General features: G+C 47.6%; 1 protein-coding gene across 11 annotated transcripts in view; it reads left to right on the forward strand.

Annotated features, from left to right (window-relative positions):
* Positions 1 to 16,208, forward strand: part of phf20 (PHD finger protein 20) — a 49,688-nt gene that overhangs the window by 14,180 nt on the left and 19,300 nt on the right. For 5 of the 11 annotated variants that reach the window (XM_033041826.1, XM_033041825.1, XM_033041824.1 and 2 more), the window contains 8 exons: positions 2,011 to 2,182; positions 6,322 to 6,406; positions 8,253 to 8,341; positions 9,782 to 10,124; positions 10,949 to 11,074; positions 12,735 to 12,884; positions 13,927 to 14,148; positions 15,311 to 15,370. In XM_033041826.1, coding sequence (XP_032897717.1) covers positions 2,011 to 2,182; positions 6,322 to 6,406; positions 8,253 to 8,341; positions 9,782 to 10,124; positions 10,949 to 11,074; positions 12,735 to 12,884; positions 13,927 to 14,148; positions 15,311 to 15,370 — 1,247 coding nt within the window. The remainder of the gene's footprint in view (positions 1 to 2,010; positions 2,183 to 6,321; positions 6,407 to 8,252; positions 8,342 to 9,781; positions 10,125 to 10,948; positions 11,075 to 12,734; positions 12,885 to 13,926; positions 14,149 to 15,310; positions 15,371 to 16,208) is intronic. The other 6 variants (XM_033041830.1, XM_033041827.1, XM_033041828.1 and 3 more) reach the window with 6 other exon arrangements.

Here is a 16,208-nt window from a genome sequence, read left to right on the forward strand (position 1 = left end):
TTTGACTCATAGAACATAGTATCGCCACAATCGCGCAATGGTAGAATTGTCGCCTTACAGCGCCAGAAACCCGGGTTTGATCCTGACTACAGAGCTGTTTGCACACTCAACCTGTGACCGCATTGGTTTTCTCCGGGTGCTTCGGTTTTCTCCCACACTCCAAAGGCATACAGGTTAGTTGGCTTCTGTACATTGTAAACTGTTCCTAGTGTGTAGGATAATGTTGGTGTGAGGGGCAGTTGATGGTGGGCGTGGACTCAGTGGTCCCACGGGCCTGTTTCCACGCTGCATCTCTAAAGTGTAATTATAAAGATCAGAAAGCAGTAAAGTGCAGGAACAGGCTCTTCAGCCCACAATGCCTGTGATGAGCATGCTGTCAAGACCAACTCTTATTTGCGTGCATGTGATCCATGTTCCTCCATTCCCTGCGTATCCATGTGCCCATCCAAAATTCTCTTCAATGCCACTAACGTATCAGCCACTACCACCACCCCTGGCACCACGTTCCAGCTACTCCCCACCCTGTGTGTAAAAAAAACTTGCCCCGCACATCTCCCATCTCATCTAAAACCTATACCCTCTAGTGTTTGTTTAAGAAGGAACTGCAGATGCTGGAAAATCGAAGGTAGACAAAAATGCTGGAGAAACTCAGCAGGTGAGGCAGCACCTATGGAGCGAAGGAAATGGGCGACGTTTCGGGTCGAGACCATTCTTCAGACTGATGTGGGGGTGGAGGGGGGGGCGGAAAGAAGAAAGGAAGAGGGGGAGACAGTGGGCTGTGGGAGAGCTGGGAAGGGGAGGGGAAAGAAGGAGAAAGCAAGGACTACCTGAAATTGGAGAAGTCAATGTTCATACCGCTGGGGTGTAAACTACCCAAGCGAAATATGAGGTGCTGCTCCTCCAATTTACGGTGGGCCTCACTCTGGCCATGGAGGAAGCCCAGGACAGAAAGGTCAGATTCGGAATGGGAGGGGGAGTTGTAGTGCTGAGCCACCCCACATCAGTCTGAAGAAGGGTTTCGACCCGAAATGTCGCCTATTCTCCATTGGGCTTCTTTCCATTGGGCAGTCATGGTGGCACAGCGGTAGAGTTGCTGCCTTACAGCAAAATGCAGCGCCAGATACCCGGGGTCGATCCCGACTACGGGTGCTGTCTGTACGGAGTTTGTACGCTCTCCCCGTGATCTGCGTGGGTTTTCTCCGAGATCTTCGGTTTCCTCCCACACTCCAAAGACGTACAGGTTTGTAGGTTAATTGGCTTGATAAAAATGTAAAATTGTCCAAGTTGGCGATATGCAGAGTACTGCCCTGCCGACTACAACATTCAGAAGTTTCAGAAGATGCTGCATCACCTGCTGAGTTTCTCCAGCATTTTTGTCTACCCTCTAGGATTTGATATTTTCATCCAAGGAAAACTGTTTTGACAGTACCCTATCAATGCCTCTCATAACTTTAAACACTTCTATTGAGCCTCGTACAATCTGCAGCGCTGTCTTTAAAACAAATACTTGCTGCCTTTTTACAGCTAAACTGCACAATCTGTGTTTTAGTTCATCTGCACTAGGTATTTAAAATGAAAATGCATTTGAATCTCAGTTTGCATATAACCTTTCTTCTCACATGAGGGCTGCATCCTTTAGGCTATAAACCTTAGTGGATGATTTGATCAAATTCCCTCAGGAAGTCTGCACCATCCAGCATACGTTAGCACTATCCTACACATTGGGAACCATTTACAATTTTTATCAAAGCCAATTAACCTACCAGCCTGCACGTCTTTGGAAAGTGGGGGGGAAACCAGAGCACCCGGAGAAACCCACGCAGTCACAGGGAGACGTGCAAACTCTTTATAGACAGCACCCTTCGTCAGGATGGAACCCGGGTCTCTGGCGCTGTGAGGCAGCGACTACCGATGTGCCGCCACCTCTGCTCACGTGTTTCCCAACTGGTTTGTGACCAGCTTCCACATCCTGCGAACAGGCTAGAGCAGCTGCCTTTGTGTTTCCCACAGGTACACAGCACACATAGAGAAGATCGATTATGAGGAGGCCAAGGTGCTAATCCACTTCAAACGCTGGAATCATCGGTACGATGAATGGTTCAACTGGGACAGTGTTTATCTACGGCCGCTGGAGAGACCTCTCCTGCGGAAGGAAGGAGCCAAACTGGACGAACCAACTGTGGTGAGCACGTTACTTCCTCCTGATAGTGTTCACATTAGACCGTAGAGATATAGCAGGGAAACAGGCTCTTCAGCCCACCGAGTCCGCGCCGACCAGCGATCACCCCGTACACCAGCACTATCCTACACCCTAGGGACAATTTACAATTTTCCTACAAAAATTAACCAAATAACCTACAAGCCTGTACGTCTTTGGAGTGTGGGAGGAAACCGGAGCACCCGGAGAAAACCCACGTGGTCACAGGGAGAACATACAAACTCCGTGGTTTCAAAACTCTAAAGAAGGGTCCCGACCTAAAATGTCACGTATACATGTTCTCCAGAGATGCTGCCTGACGCACTAAGATACTCCGGCACATTGTGTCTTTTTTTTAGTAAACCAGCATATGCATCCTAGTTTCTCCATGGTTCTAATGTAAGGTCTTTCCATGCCGCCCGACCAAGCCATCTAATAATCACTGCGTCTTCCTGGCTTGTCATTGAAGGCTTCGACTGTGAATATAATATTCTCTGTTCCTTTACCTCTGGCTCGTTAAATAGTTCCAACACAGGTCCTGCTGTTGAGTCCTATCCTTGTTGTTGTGATCTGTCTTGCTGTTTGTAGTTTACCCAAAAGGTGGCGCTGTTGCTTCTGGAAAAAGTGCCACAAGTTTGGCAATCTTTACAAAACACAGTCTTTGCAAAGTCTTTACAAATACAGGAAAATGTTTTAATAGCCAGTGAGTTGGATGCCAAGAACTTGTATCAAAGGGTGTATCTTTCTGCAAAGTCTATGTTCAGCGAGCCAAATCTAATAAAACTGCATTTTCAGTCTGTAGACTCCACTTTATTCGGCTCTCCGTATCTCTCCCCTCTCCACCTATTGTACTTGAATCTGGTTTGATTATATTGATGTATAGGATTATCTGATCTGAACGCGCAAAGCAAAGCTTTTCATTGCACCTCTGCACACGCGGCAATTATAAACCCAAACCTGAACTTAAAGACCGTCTCCATGAAGCACAGTAAACACAAGCTCATAATTAAACCACAGAGTGGGGCGGCACAGTAACACAGCGGTAGAGTTGCTACCGGAGACCAAGCGCCGGAGACCCGGGTTTGATCCTGACTGCGTGTGCTATACGTACGGAGTTTGCACCTTCTCCCTGTGACCGTGTGGGTTGTCACCAGGTGCTCCGGTTTCCTTACATATACCAAAGACATGCGCGTTTGTAGGTTTAGTTGGCATTTGTAAATTGTCTCTAGTATGTGAGATAAAACTAGCGTATGGGTGATCGTTGGTCGGCGTGGATTTGGTGGGCCGAAGGGTCTGGTTCCGAAACATATTTCTTTAAAAAAAAAAATTTGTATTAAATTATTTTATTTTATTAGAAGTAAGTACAATCATATGGCACCAAAGTGCCTAATATATATTTTCATAATACATTTTATGTACAGCTTCTTTTTTTGTTATATTGAAGAAAGATTAGAATAAGAAAAAGAAGTTAGATAGTAAAGGATAGAAAGACGTGAAATATATAGTGTGTGAAGAAAAAGAAAAATGACGAATAAGTGAAGAAAATTGAGAAAAAGAAAATAGAAAAAGAAAATAAAACATTAAAAAAAACATTAAAACATTTTTTTTTTTAAAAAGGAAGGAGATCATTATTTATAATCTTGACCAAACCCCGTCCAGTCCTGAAACAGATATATTTTTTACAATTATGTTGCACCATATGATTCCAAAAAAAACGACGAATGGAGACCAAGTCGTTATGAATTGGTCTGATTTATCCATTAGGAGGAATCGCATTTCCTCAAGATGTGCGGTGTCCAACATACTTGCAATCCACATTTTAAGCGTTGGTATTGATGTATTTTTCCAAAATTTAAGTATTAATTTTTTTGCTATTATTAAACCATAGTTAAAGAATAAATTTTGAGATGTGTTCAATTTATTCCCATCTTCCATTACGCCAAATATAATCATTTCAGTATTAGGTTCCATTCTTATCTTGAATAATTTTGTAAATATTTCGAAAATATCACTCCAAAATCTATAAAGTTTTATGCAGGAAACTAAGGAGTGTGTTATAGTTGCATTTTGGGCTAGACATTTATCACAAGTGGCGGATATATTTGGATAAAATTTGTTCAATCTTGTTTTTGAATAATATAATCTATGTACAATTTTAAATTGAATTAGATTATGTCTTACATTAATCGAACATTTGTGAATATATATCAAGTATTTTTCCCATGTAACCTTCGTGATTTTTATCATTATTTCCCGTTCCCACTCTTCTCTAAGTACCTCTGTCGATGGTAGGTCTATATTTAGAATACTATTATATAATATTTCTAAATTAAAACTAAATTCTGATAAGGCAGAATGGCAATGAATAGGCAATGGCAATGAATGGCAATGGTGCAGGAGTGGGCCATTCGGCCCCTTGGGGCAGCACCGCCATTCAATGTGATCATGGCTGATCATCCACAATCAGTACCCCGTTCCTGCCTTCTCCCCATATCCCTTGACTCCGCTATTTTTAAGAGCTCTGTCTAGCTCTCTCTTGAAAGCATCTAGAGAACCAGCCTCCACCGCCCTCTGAGACAGAGAGTTGCAGTTAATTATATAAAATCATTTGTAGTTGATTATATAAAAAAAACACGAGAATGTTTATCTGCCAGTGAGTTGGAAGCCAAGGACTAGTATTAAAGGGTTTATTTTTGATGCGCCCTTTGTCATAGACTCCATGATAAACGAGGCGGGAGCAGTGATTGGAGTGTAGGTCTCGGTGGGAAATGGTGGGGATACTCAGCAAGTCAGGCAGCACAGACGAATCAATAACCTTTCATTAGGACCAGACTGATATAAATTCAGGTGGGCAATTGCTCTGCTTTCCTCCCCATTCAAACCTGGTGTCGTTGCAGACATTCAACAAACTGCTTTTGAAATCAACCCATTTTCTGGGTGAATTACCATTTAGAACATAGACAATGGCCAATGGTTCTTTATTATTGCGTGTGCCGAGGTACAGGGAAATTCTTATTTAGCGTACAGTTCTGTAAATTACTGCTATACATAAACACAATCCCAGATTAAATACAAAGTGTATAGAAATAGTCAACTGAGACCATATGTAAGAGTCGTCAGGTTTTGGTGCTATTTTCAAAGTCCAAGCTGCAGCTGGCCATAAAGGCCTGTTGTCCTGGCAGTGTTGCAGGGTCAGCCTGGCCAAGCAAAGTGGTAGACGTCCTCTGCTCCGTTCCGTGCCGCTGCAGACCGCTTCCAGTCCACGCGCCCCGTCTCCTTGGGCGGCGCCCACTTCAGTAAAGCCCCAGGCTGATGCAGGGCCTCGATCCGGAACAGTATAGCACAGAAACAGGCCCTTCTGCCCACATTGTTCGTGCTGAATATGATGCCTAATCTCTGCCTGCACCTGAACTTTATCCCTCCATTCCCTGCATATCCATGTGTCTATCCAAATGCTACTTGAATGCTACTTTCCCATCTGCTTTCTCCTCCACTCCTGGCAGCGTCTAAGTAAGTTAAGTAAAAATATTATCTCAACCAGTGAGTGATAACACAACTTTGTAGGCATGTTACAGCCCTTGAAATATAACTCTGAATTTCTCAGCTTTCCGGTTCGCCAGTTCTAATGATTCACGCATTTCACATGAAATACTCCTACTGATTATTTCCATTTTAGTTTAGTTTAGAGATACAGTGCGGAAGCAGGCCCTTCGGCCCACTGAGTCCACGTCCACCAGCGATTCCCATACACTAGCACTATCCTACAAACACGAGGGACAATTTACAATCTTCACCAAAGCCAATTAACCTACAAACATGATCGTGTTTGGAGTGTGGGAGACCCGGGGAAAACTCACGTGGTCACTGTAAGATCGAACAAACTCCGTGCAGACAGCCCCTGTAGTCAGGATTGAACCCGGGTCTCTGGCGCTGCAAGGCAGCAACGTTACTGCTGCGCCGCCGTGCCACTCAACGTTCTTTTTAATTTCAGAATTCCAGCAGCTGCGGCATTTTATGTCTCGGCGTATTTTCTTCTCTCCTTGGTTCACTATGAATTATGCATGTAAGCTACGCTGTAAATTATCGCCAACGCGTTTAATCTTGTTTGTGTCTCCTGTGTTTAGGAGTTCCGCCCCAGTGAGCAGGTGCTGGCCTGCTGGTCAGATTGTCGCTTCTATCCAGCAAAGGTCATTTCAGTCAACAAAGACGGTGAGTGGATGTGCAGTGTAGGAGGGGAACTGCAGATATTACTTTACACCGAAGATAAACACAGAGTGCTGGAGTAACTCAGCGGGTCTGGCGGCATTTCTGGAGAAAAGGGATGGGCGGTGTTTGGGGTTGGAACCCTTCTTCAGACTGAGAGTAGTGAAGGGGGAGGGGGGAAGGACTGAAGATAGGAAAAGGCCAGAAGAAATCCGGGCCACCAACCGATGACCAAGAAAGGGTGGATGGAGCCCATAATGCTGGTCTGTTTGAGTTTCTAGGACTTGGTTCATCTGTTTTGCGAAATGAGGCTGCCTTGAGGTGGAAAAAGTGGAGAGAGGGAGTGAGTGAGAAAAAGACGAGGGAAGAGAAGGTAAAACGGGAGGGGGAACTAAAGGAAAACGTGGATGTAATTGATTTTTAAACCTATCTACTTAATTAGGGCAGCGTTGGCCCGGTGGTTAACTTCACCCTTGAACTAATAGTTCGATACCTAAAAGGACACAAAATGCTGGGCTAACACAGCGGGTCAGGCAGCATCTCTGGAGAATATGGATAGGTGAAAGTTTTGGGTCGGTACCCTTCCTCAGTCACCTATCCATGTTCTCAAACAAAAATCTTTATGCCCACTGGCGGGAAAGGAAATCAGTTGTGCTTGCCAAGTCCAATCTAGTCCAGGCTCCCAGCAGTGTATTCAGAGATTGCCTGGCAAGTTGTTCTTGGCTTGAAGGCTATCAAGACCAAGTCATGAACGCATGCCCACTCTGTGAATTAATATAGTATGTTGGGAAGGGATGGGAAAGTGGGATAGAACTAGTGTGAACCGGTGCTCAATGGTGGATGTGGACTCGGTGGACCTGTTTCCCTGCTGTGCCGCTAAACTAACCTAAACCAAACCTGTTCGCCCACGGGGAAGAGTGGTATAAATCTAGCCTGCTGTGCAGAGGAGATTCCTGACAAGGAGCAAAACAAAATGCCTGAGATTCATTGATGGCAATTAACAATCAATGCAAGTTTGACAACATTATAAAATGAGCCGCACATTGATCTACTTCACCAACCAGTAATCACCAAAGTTCAATATCCTCCTCCATCTCCTATTTGTGTCCCTGATGGAGATGCGAGGGTTTGAATGTGTACCCACCTTGTGAATGAAGATAGAAAGATCACTGAATATATGGAAAAAGGTAACATGTAGGAGACCGACACTATTTAGTCTGAAGAAGGGTCTCCACCCGAACCGTCGCCTATTCCTTCGCTCCATAGATGCTGCCTCGCCCACTGAGTTTCTCCAGCATTTATGTTGACCTTCGATTTTTCCAGCGTCTGCAGCTCTTTCTTAGACACTAGATGATCTCAGAGTCGTACAGAGTGAAAACTGTCCCATGCTGACCAACGTACCCCATCTACACTAATCCCACCTGCCTGCATTTGGCCCATAAACCTATCCTATCCATGTACCTGTCCAAATGTCTATTAAAAGGTGTGACAGTACCTGCCTCGATTACCTCCCCGACAGCTTGTTCCATATAACTACCACTTTCTATAACTTATAGAAAAATGTTACCCCTCAGGTTCCTATTAAATCTTTCACCTCTCACCTATGAACCTATGTCCGCAGGTTCTTTATTCCCCTCCTCTGGGTAAAAGGCTCTGTGCATTCGCCCCATCTATTCTCGTGATCTTATACATCTCTACAAGAACACCCCATCATCCTCCTGTGCTCCAAGGAATAAAGTCCTAGTCTGGCAACACCCTTGTAAATCTGCTCTGCGCCCTTTCCAGCTCAACGATATCTTTGTCAGTGTTTTGCAAGCTGGGCTCTGATCGTTTGTGTGCTTTGTGCTTTTAGCTTCTTACACGGTAGAGTTCTACGATGGAGTCATTCAGAACGTGAAGAAAATCCACGTCAAATCAATTCCGAAGAGCTCCAGGGAGAAGGTGAGTCATTGGACTTGATAAACCCAGTGCAAGAGTCGTGGAGCTGTACAGCAGGGAACTGGGCCCGTCGGTCCATCGTGTCCCTGCCGACCAACTTAGCATATTGGCCTAGTCCCATTAGCTTGCCTTTGGCCTATATCCCTCTAAACCCTTCCTGTGCCTGTAGTCTATTGTGCCTCCAAGTTCATAGTCAGAGAGAGGGATATAGCATGAAAACAGACCCTTCGACCCAGCAAGCCCATGCTGACCAATTGTTTACACTAGGGGTGGGCACCTTTTCATGTTAGAATGCCGCATTGTTAGCTGTAATCTAACAAGGCCGCATCGAAGAAACTTCAATTAGATATACTTCAAAATGTACATTATTTTGTAAAAATCTAACTACTATGTACTAACTTCAAGAAAATGAAAACATTTTGTTAATTCTAAAGTTAACTAACCGTTTAATGACTTTGTTGTGACTGCTTTCTAGAGTCGCATTAGAACTAAATCATGAGTTTAACAGGTGTTAAAATAGCCCTCATGACTTACTAATGTTTTAATTGTGGCCGTCAGTCGGGGAGGATTGTTTTGTTGAATCCTCTTTTACTCTTTGGTATTTTAAATACGTTCATTTTAAGATTAAAATAAAAAATAATAAAAGACGAATTAAAAACATATTAATAAAAATAAAAGGATTTGTTCTACAAAATTTGGATTCATTCAAAAGGCCGCACTTAATGGCCCAGAAGGCCGCAGGTTCCCCATCCCTGATTTACACAAATCCTACATTCATTGCAGTTAGTTTTCCTCACATTTCCATCAGCTTCCTTCGGATGGTGACTGATCTTGGAATATTTTGGGCGGCACATTGGTGCAGCAGCAAAAGCCGCTGCCCGGCAGTGCCAGAGTCTCAGGTTCGATCCTGACCCTGGCTGCTTTCTGTGTGGAGTTTGCATGTTCTCCACATCCCAAAGACGTGTGAATCTGTAGGTTAATTGGCCCCTGTAAATTGCCACCTAGTGTGCAGGGAGTGGATGAGAAAGTGGGATAATGTAGAACTAGTGTGAACGGGAGCTCGATGGTCAGCGTGCTTGGTCAGCCAAGGCACCTGTTTCCATGCTGCATCTTTCAATGCAGTCCAATGTAGTGCCATTTAATTGCCATTATCCTGAAATACCCCCACCTCTCTTGCTTCACTTAACACACAGAAGTCTGTCCTTCTGTTTAAAATTAACTTAGCAGCTGAAGCTCCGGTGTAAAGAATTCCAAATATTCACCACTGCTTGCATGCAGAAGTTTCTCTTTGTCTCGATACTAAATGGCCGACCACATAGACTAAGTACTGAGAGTCCGTGAGCCTTGGTTCCTCAGTCAAGGGGAATGGTGGTCCCCACATCCAGCCTGCGTGAAAGCTGCCAGTTTTGGTGAGGTGACCTCTCGTTCTACTAAAGCCTGTAGACGCTGTTGTTTCTGCAGAATGCGGCGAGTGGGAGGAACAAGGAGAACGGCTCTGGCAGTGCGCGCCGGAGGGAGCGCTTCCGGGAGAAGTTCTCCCCATCACTGGCCAGCCAGCAGGTGGGCGAGGACAAGCCGGCGGTGATGGAGGAGGAAGCGGAGGTGGCGAAGCTGGCCAGCGAGGAGCCGGGGCCGGGGCCGGTGGGCAAAGCCACGGAGGTGCCGGCGGCAGAGAAGAAGAGCCCGCCGCAGTCCTCACCGCCGGGGAGCCCGCCCCCCGCCGTGCCGCCCAGCAAGCCGGAGGAGAAGAGGAAGCGCGGGAGACCGCCTTCAGTGGGGCTCGCAGGTGAGGTGCCGGCCGCGTTCCAGGACGTCTCGGTGGGACGGGCGTAACTCGCGGCTAACCTTCCGTGCAGGACCGTAACCCAACGGTGGGCCTGGTTCACCCGCCGAGGAACTGGGAACCGCCCGGAGAGGGGGGGGAGTCGCTGGGAGGAGGAAGGAGGGAGACATCGGCGGACGCTGGTCAAAGGGCCCGGTGAGAAGAAGCGGGGGGTTTGCCTTCCCTGCCCTCAGGGCTTGCTGCAGGAGGCACACGCCCCCCCCCCCCCCCCTCACCCCGGAGAACAAGGACCGAAGGGGCCGTGCAAGGGACTGGGATATTGCCTCCAGTGCCTTCATGCTCAGCTGCAGGAGGCGGTCGGGCGAGGCGAGGAGAGGGATGTTGGGTCACGGGCCGAGCCGGCCGAAGGTGACAGAGGAGGCCACGCAACTGCCTGGGGCTGGATCGGCGGCGCTCCAGCACGTCCAGCATGTGGAACGTTGCAATGAGCTCCAGACTCTGGACTTTATCTTTTTCTTTGTAAATGGAGACATTGCGGTTATGAGGTTGTGCAAAAGAATTTCACTGTGTTGTATATACACGACAATAAAGAACTGGTGAAGAAGAGGGACGTCAGGAGTGGAGGCGACGGCTGCAGCTGGGACTGTAACGTGGCACCTCTTGCACGTGGACTCAGTGGACTATTCTGCACTAACCGGGGCATTCTGCCTATGTATGGTGATAGTCTTGCTGAGCTGCAAGCAAACGTAAAAAGTGTTCCTCTGTACCTTGGTGCAGGTGGTAATAAAGAAACCATTGAACGGTTGGCTGTATTTCTGTCCCTCCAGGTGGTCACGCCAAAGGAGCAGCTTCCCAGGATCGCCGGCTGTTGCCGGCACGTCAAGGGGGCTCAGGAACGGGAAAGAGAAAGTGTGCCTCCGCTGCCTCGACCCTATCGAAGCAGATGAAACTCGGTAAGGTCTCGGGCCAGTGTCCTGCCTGGATTTTAGGTTTTAAGTTTCAGAGATACAGCGTGGAAAGAGACCCTTCGGCCCACTGAGTCCGCACTAACCAGCAATTCGCTAGTTCTATCCTACACACTAGGGACAATTTATAAACCTATTTATAAACGACACACTTCTTTGGCATGTAGGAGGAAAACCGGATCGCCCGGAGAAAACCCACACAGTCACAGGGAGAACCACACCGACCATCGATCACCCGTTCACACTGCTTCTATGTTATCCCTCTATCTCACCCACTCCCAACACATGGGACAATTTACAGAGAGCCAATTAACTTACAAACCCGTACGTCTTTGGGGATGTGGGAGGAAACCTGAGCTCCTGAAAAACATGCAAACTCCACAAGGGCAGCATCCGAGGTCAGGATCGAACCCGGTTCTCTGTCTCTGTGAGGCAGCCCCTCAACCAGCGTTGCCACTGTGCCACCCATCTTCAGACTCTCTCCTCATCTCATCACCTCTGGAGATCTCCCTCCCTCGGCCTCCATTCTATCCCAAACCTGGACTGCCCCTATCTATCTTCAGAGTTACTCCAGCACTTTGTTTTGCAAAGCACTTCGGAGTTACTCCAGCACTTTGTGTCTTTTCTGTGCAAACCAGCATCTGCAATTCCTTGTACCCACATTGTGTTCCAAGTTGAGAAACAAGGAACTGCAGGTGCTGTTTTTACAAAAAACAGATGCCTCCTATGGAAATCTCCCCAAGCTCCCGAATTCAATGGGTCAGGCAGCATCGCTGGAGAACTTAGATAAGTGACGTTTCAGGTCGGGTCCCATCTTATGAGTATGAAGAAGGGTCCCGACCCAAAATGTCATCCATCCGTATATATTTTTAGTTTTAGAGATACAGCGCGGAAACAGGCCCCTCAGCCCACCTAGTCCGCGCCGACAAGCGATCCCTGCACATTAACACTATCCTACGCACACTAGGGACAATTAACACATACACCAAGGCAATTAATCTACATGCACTTACGCATTTGGAGTGTGGGAGAAAACCGAAGATCTCGGAGAAAACCCACGCCATTACAGGGTGAACATACAAACTCCGCACAGACAGCACCCGTAGTCTGATTCAAACCCTGGTCTCCGGTGCTGCAAGCGCTGTAAGCAGCAACTCTACTGCTGCGCCACCTTGCCGCGCTAAACATCTGTTGTGTTTCTTCCATTCCGGGACATATGACAATAAAACACTTTTTAATCCAGAGATGCTGCCTGACCAGCTGAGTTACTCCAGCACTTTGTATCTTTTTCTTGTGAATCAGCGTCTGCAATTCCTTGTACCTGCATGGTGTTCCAAGTTGGTTATATTTGACGGTGGGAAGGAAGGGAGGAAAATTCAGAGGGTGGTGAATCTGTGGAATTCATTGCCACAGACGGCTGCAGAGGCTAAGCCGATGGATATTTATTTAAGGCGGAAAACGACAGATTCTTGATTAGTACGGTTGTCAGGGGTTATGGGGCAAAGGCAGGAGAATGAGGTTGAGAGGGAAAGGTAGATCAACAATGATTGAATGGCGGAGTAGAATGGCCTAATTCTCCTCCCAGAACTTGGTCTCCCAGAAATATTCTTGACTAATGCGTGTGCTTTTGGTTTGTGTGACTGGGCAGACCAGGGGCAGACTGCGGGCAGCCAGGAGCAGTCCAGGAGGAGGTCTTTGCGTCTGGCATCTGGTGATAGCAACTCGTCAGCTACCAGCGTGCCAAGCGAGGGAACGGAAGCACGCAGCAAGGCAAAGGAGCAGGACTCTGCCGCGGAAGGTGACGTATTCAATGCTTCCTCCGATTTAGACCTTTAGGCTTTAGAGATACAGCATGGAAACAAGCCCTTCGGCCCACTGAGACAGTGCTGGCCACCGTACACTAGCACTATCCTACACATAGGGACAATTTACAATCTTTACCAAAGCCAATTAACCTACAAACCTGTATGTCTTCTGACACCGGATGGAAACCGGAGCACCCGGAGAAAATCCACGAAATCACAGGGAGAACGTACAAACTCCACACAGACAGCACCCGTAGTCAGGATTGAACCCGGGTCTCTGGCGCTGTAAGGCTGCAACTCTACTGCCGCGCCACCGTGCCGCCCTCTATAAATAAAGAAATAAATATCTTCCTCTTCCAACGAGTGCTTGCTCACTTAAATAATCCACCACTCACTTCACTGAACCAGCTTGAGAGATGGTCCTGACCTCCTATCTACCTCATAGGGGACCCTCGGACTATCTTAAATCAGATTTTACTGGACTTTATCTTGCACTAAACGTTATACCCTTTATCCTGTACCTGTACATTGTGGATGGCTCGGTTGTATTCATATATGGTCTTTCTGTTGACTGGTTAGCACACAACAATAATAATGTTTCACTACCTTGGTACCCGTTCGAATAAACAAAATTAATCTAAATTGGAAGCTCGAAACATGTGAGACTGCAGATGTTGGAATCTTGAGCGAAATTCAGTTCTATCCCTCCCTTTTGGAAGAACATACAAACTCCACACAGACAGCACCGGTAGTCAGGATTGAACCCAGGTCTCTGGCGCTGTGAGGCAGCAACTCTACCGCTGCACCACAGTGCCGCCCCCCCCACCTCCCCGTTGCGGGTACTGTGCGTATTACATGCAAGGTCAAAGTCTGAAGAAGGGTCCCGAACTGAAACGTGGCCCATCCTTTTACTCCAGAGATGTTGCCTGACCCATTGAGTTACTCCAGCATTTTGTGTCTATCTTTGGTGTAAACCAATATCTGCAGTTTATTTGTCTTACATTAGGTCTGTGACAACGTTTGTTCTCTCAACAGCAGCGTCAGCAGCAGCAGCACCAGCAGCACCAGCAGCAGCATCTGAGGCCCCGGCCCAAGCACAGCAAGATCCCACTATCCAAGCCCAGAGTTCCACCGACGCTGCATCCGACACCTCAGTGCCAACGGTGCTTGCCAGCCCTGAGCAACAGGTCAAAGAGGCAGCGAAGGTTGACTCCCCTGAGCCAGGCTCGGAGCCACGAGATCCTCCCCCTGAAGCCGGTAAGATGAAAGCAAGCAGCGCAGGTGTAAAGTGTGAGCAGGTATTCCTGCTGCCCTGTTTTGGGCACAGTGATCCGGATTTGATTCGTAGCAATTTAAGATGGAGGTAAAAAATAGTCTCCAGGATGTTCTTCCCATTCACCCCAGTATTTAAGACATTTGGACAGGTACACGGATGGGAAAGGTTTGGAGGGATTTGGGCAAATTAGGGGCAAATGGAACTAGCCTGGAAGGGAGACCTTGGTCGGCATGGACGAGTTGGGCTGAAGGGCCTCTTTCCGTGCTGTATGAATCTGTGATTCTATTGCGCTACTGATCCCATCTGGAGGCTGCGCCAGAGAGCCGTGTTCAATCCTGGCTGCGGGATCTGCCAGCATGGAGTTTGTATGTTCTCCCTGTGACCACGTGGGATTTCTCCCAGTGCTCCCACATCTCAAAGACATGCAGGTTTATAGGTTATTGATTTCAGTTCAATTGTCCCCAGTGTGTAGGATAGTGCTAGTGTACGGGGTGATCGCTGGTCGGTGATGGACCTGATTGCATCGGTGCGTCCAAAGCACACTGGTACGACATGGTAACGTCAGTGGAGGACATCCGTCAGCACCACGGGGAAAGCCAGTCATACCCAACACTTGCGCTCACTGCAAGAGCTGCTGCCTCACAGCACCAACGATCCTGGTTCGATCCTGACCTCAGGCACTGTCTGTGTGTGGAGTTTGCACGTTCTCCCTGTGACTGTGTGGGTTTCCTCTGGGTGCTCCGGTTTCCTCCCACATCCCAAAGACATGCGGGTTTATCTTGTCAATTGGCTCCGTAAATTGTCCCTGGTGTGTAGGGAGCGGCTGCGAAAATGTCACCAGAGATTCTGCTCGAAGCTACAACCGGTTAAGAACCAAAAGCAGATTGAGACTCGAATCGCACATCTGCGGAGTGAACCTCTGGCCCCATAAGTCATTGCTGATCTCTGCAATAACGTGACAATGCCAAGGGGTTTTATTTTATTTAAGAGGAGATGCCCCGTCTCCCCCTCACGCCCCCTTTGCAAGGCATTGCCTGGAGACGCTCCCATCACTAAGCCATCATCCCTCCCACATTTAGTACGGACACTTGCTGACAGTACAGAAGACCCACGAGTAATTCTGTTTTGTTTTCCTCTTCTCAGCTCCTGTTGTGAAGCGTGTGCCTCGATCCCAGAACCCAAACAGATACAGTAGGGAACCCTGTATGTTTCTGTTTTAGCGAGACCAACAAGAGATCGCTGCTACAGCATCCCTGTCCGTTCGCCATCTGTGTGTGTCTGTTCGTGTGTGCGTGTGTGTCTGTTCGTGTGTGTGTCTGTGTGTCTGTTCGTGTGTGTGTGCGTGTGTGTGTCTGTTCGTGTGTGTGTGCGTGTGACTGCGTGCGTCTGTGTATGTGTGCGCGTCTGTGTGTGCGTGTGTGACCGTGTGTGTGTGTCAGTGTGTGCGCGTGTACATGTGACTGCGCGCGTCTGTGTGCGCGCGTCTGTGTGTGACTGCGCGCGTCTGTGTGTGCGCGTGTGACTGTGCGTCTGTGTGTGTGTGTGTGTGAGCATGCAACTGTTTGTGTGCGTGCGACTGTGTCTGTGTTTGTTCCCGTGCGTGTCTGTGCCTGCGTGTGTGTGTGTGACTGTGACCGTGTGTGTCTGTATCTGTGTGTACTCTGCTTCTCCGTGCTACAATGCTCGTATGCGGGCTGGGGGGAAAGCGACCAGGGGAATTTTGGTGCGATTAGCTTTTAGACTAACGTGGCGCCCCGGATTACAGAGCATCGTCAGGTTGTAGGGGAGACTCCTGCAACAGAGTTTACGTAGAACCATGTTCGGTTGCAATCAAAGCAAATGCTGCAGGTGGTGGAAATTAAAATGCATGCAACATCCAGGAGTCCAGGCAGCGTCTGAGAAATTAATCTTGAATTAAGACTTTGAATCATCAGAAACCATCATGGGTTATTGTTATGTTTAGAAAGGAACTGCAGATGCAGGTATATACCGAAGATAGGCACCCATATAGACTGGAGTACTAGAGTAACTCAGCGGGTCA

This window comes from Amblyraja radiata, chromosome 23 (genome assembly GCF_010909765.2).
Source record: "Amblyraja radiata isolate CabotCenter1 chromosome 23, sAmbRad1.1.pri, whole genome shotgun sequence".
Classification (NCBI taxonomy): Eukaryota; Metazoa; Chordata; class Chondrichthyes; order Rajiformes; family Rajidae; genus Amblyraja; species Amblyraja radiata.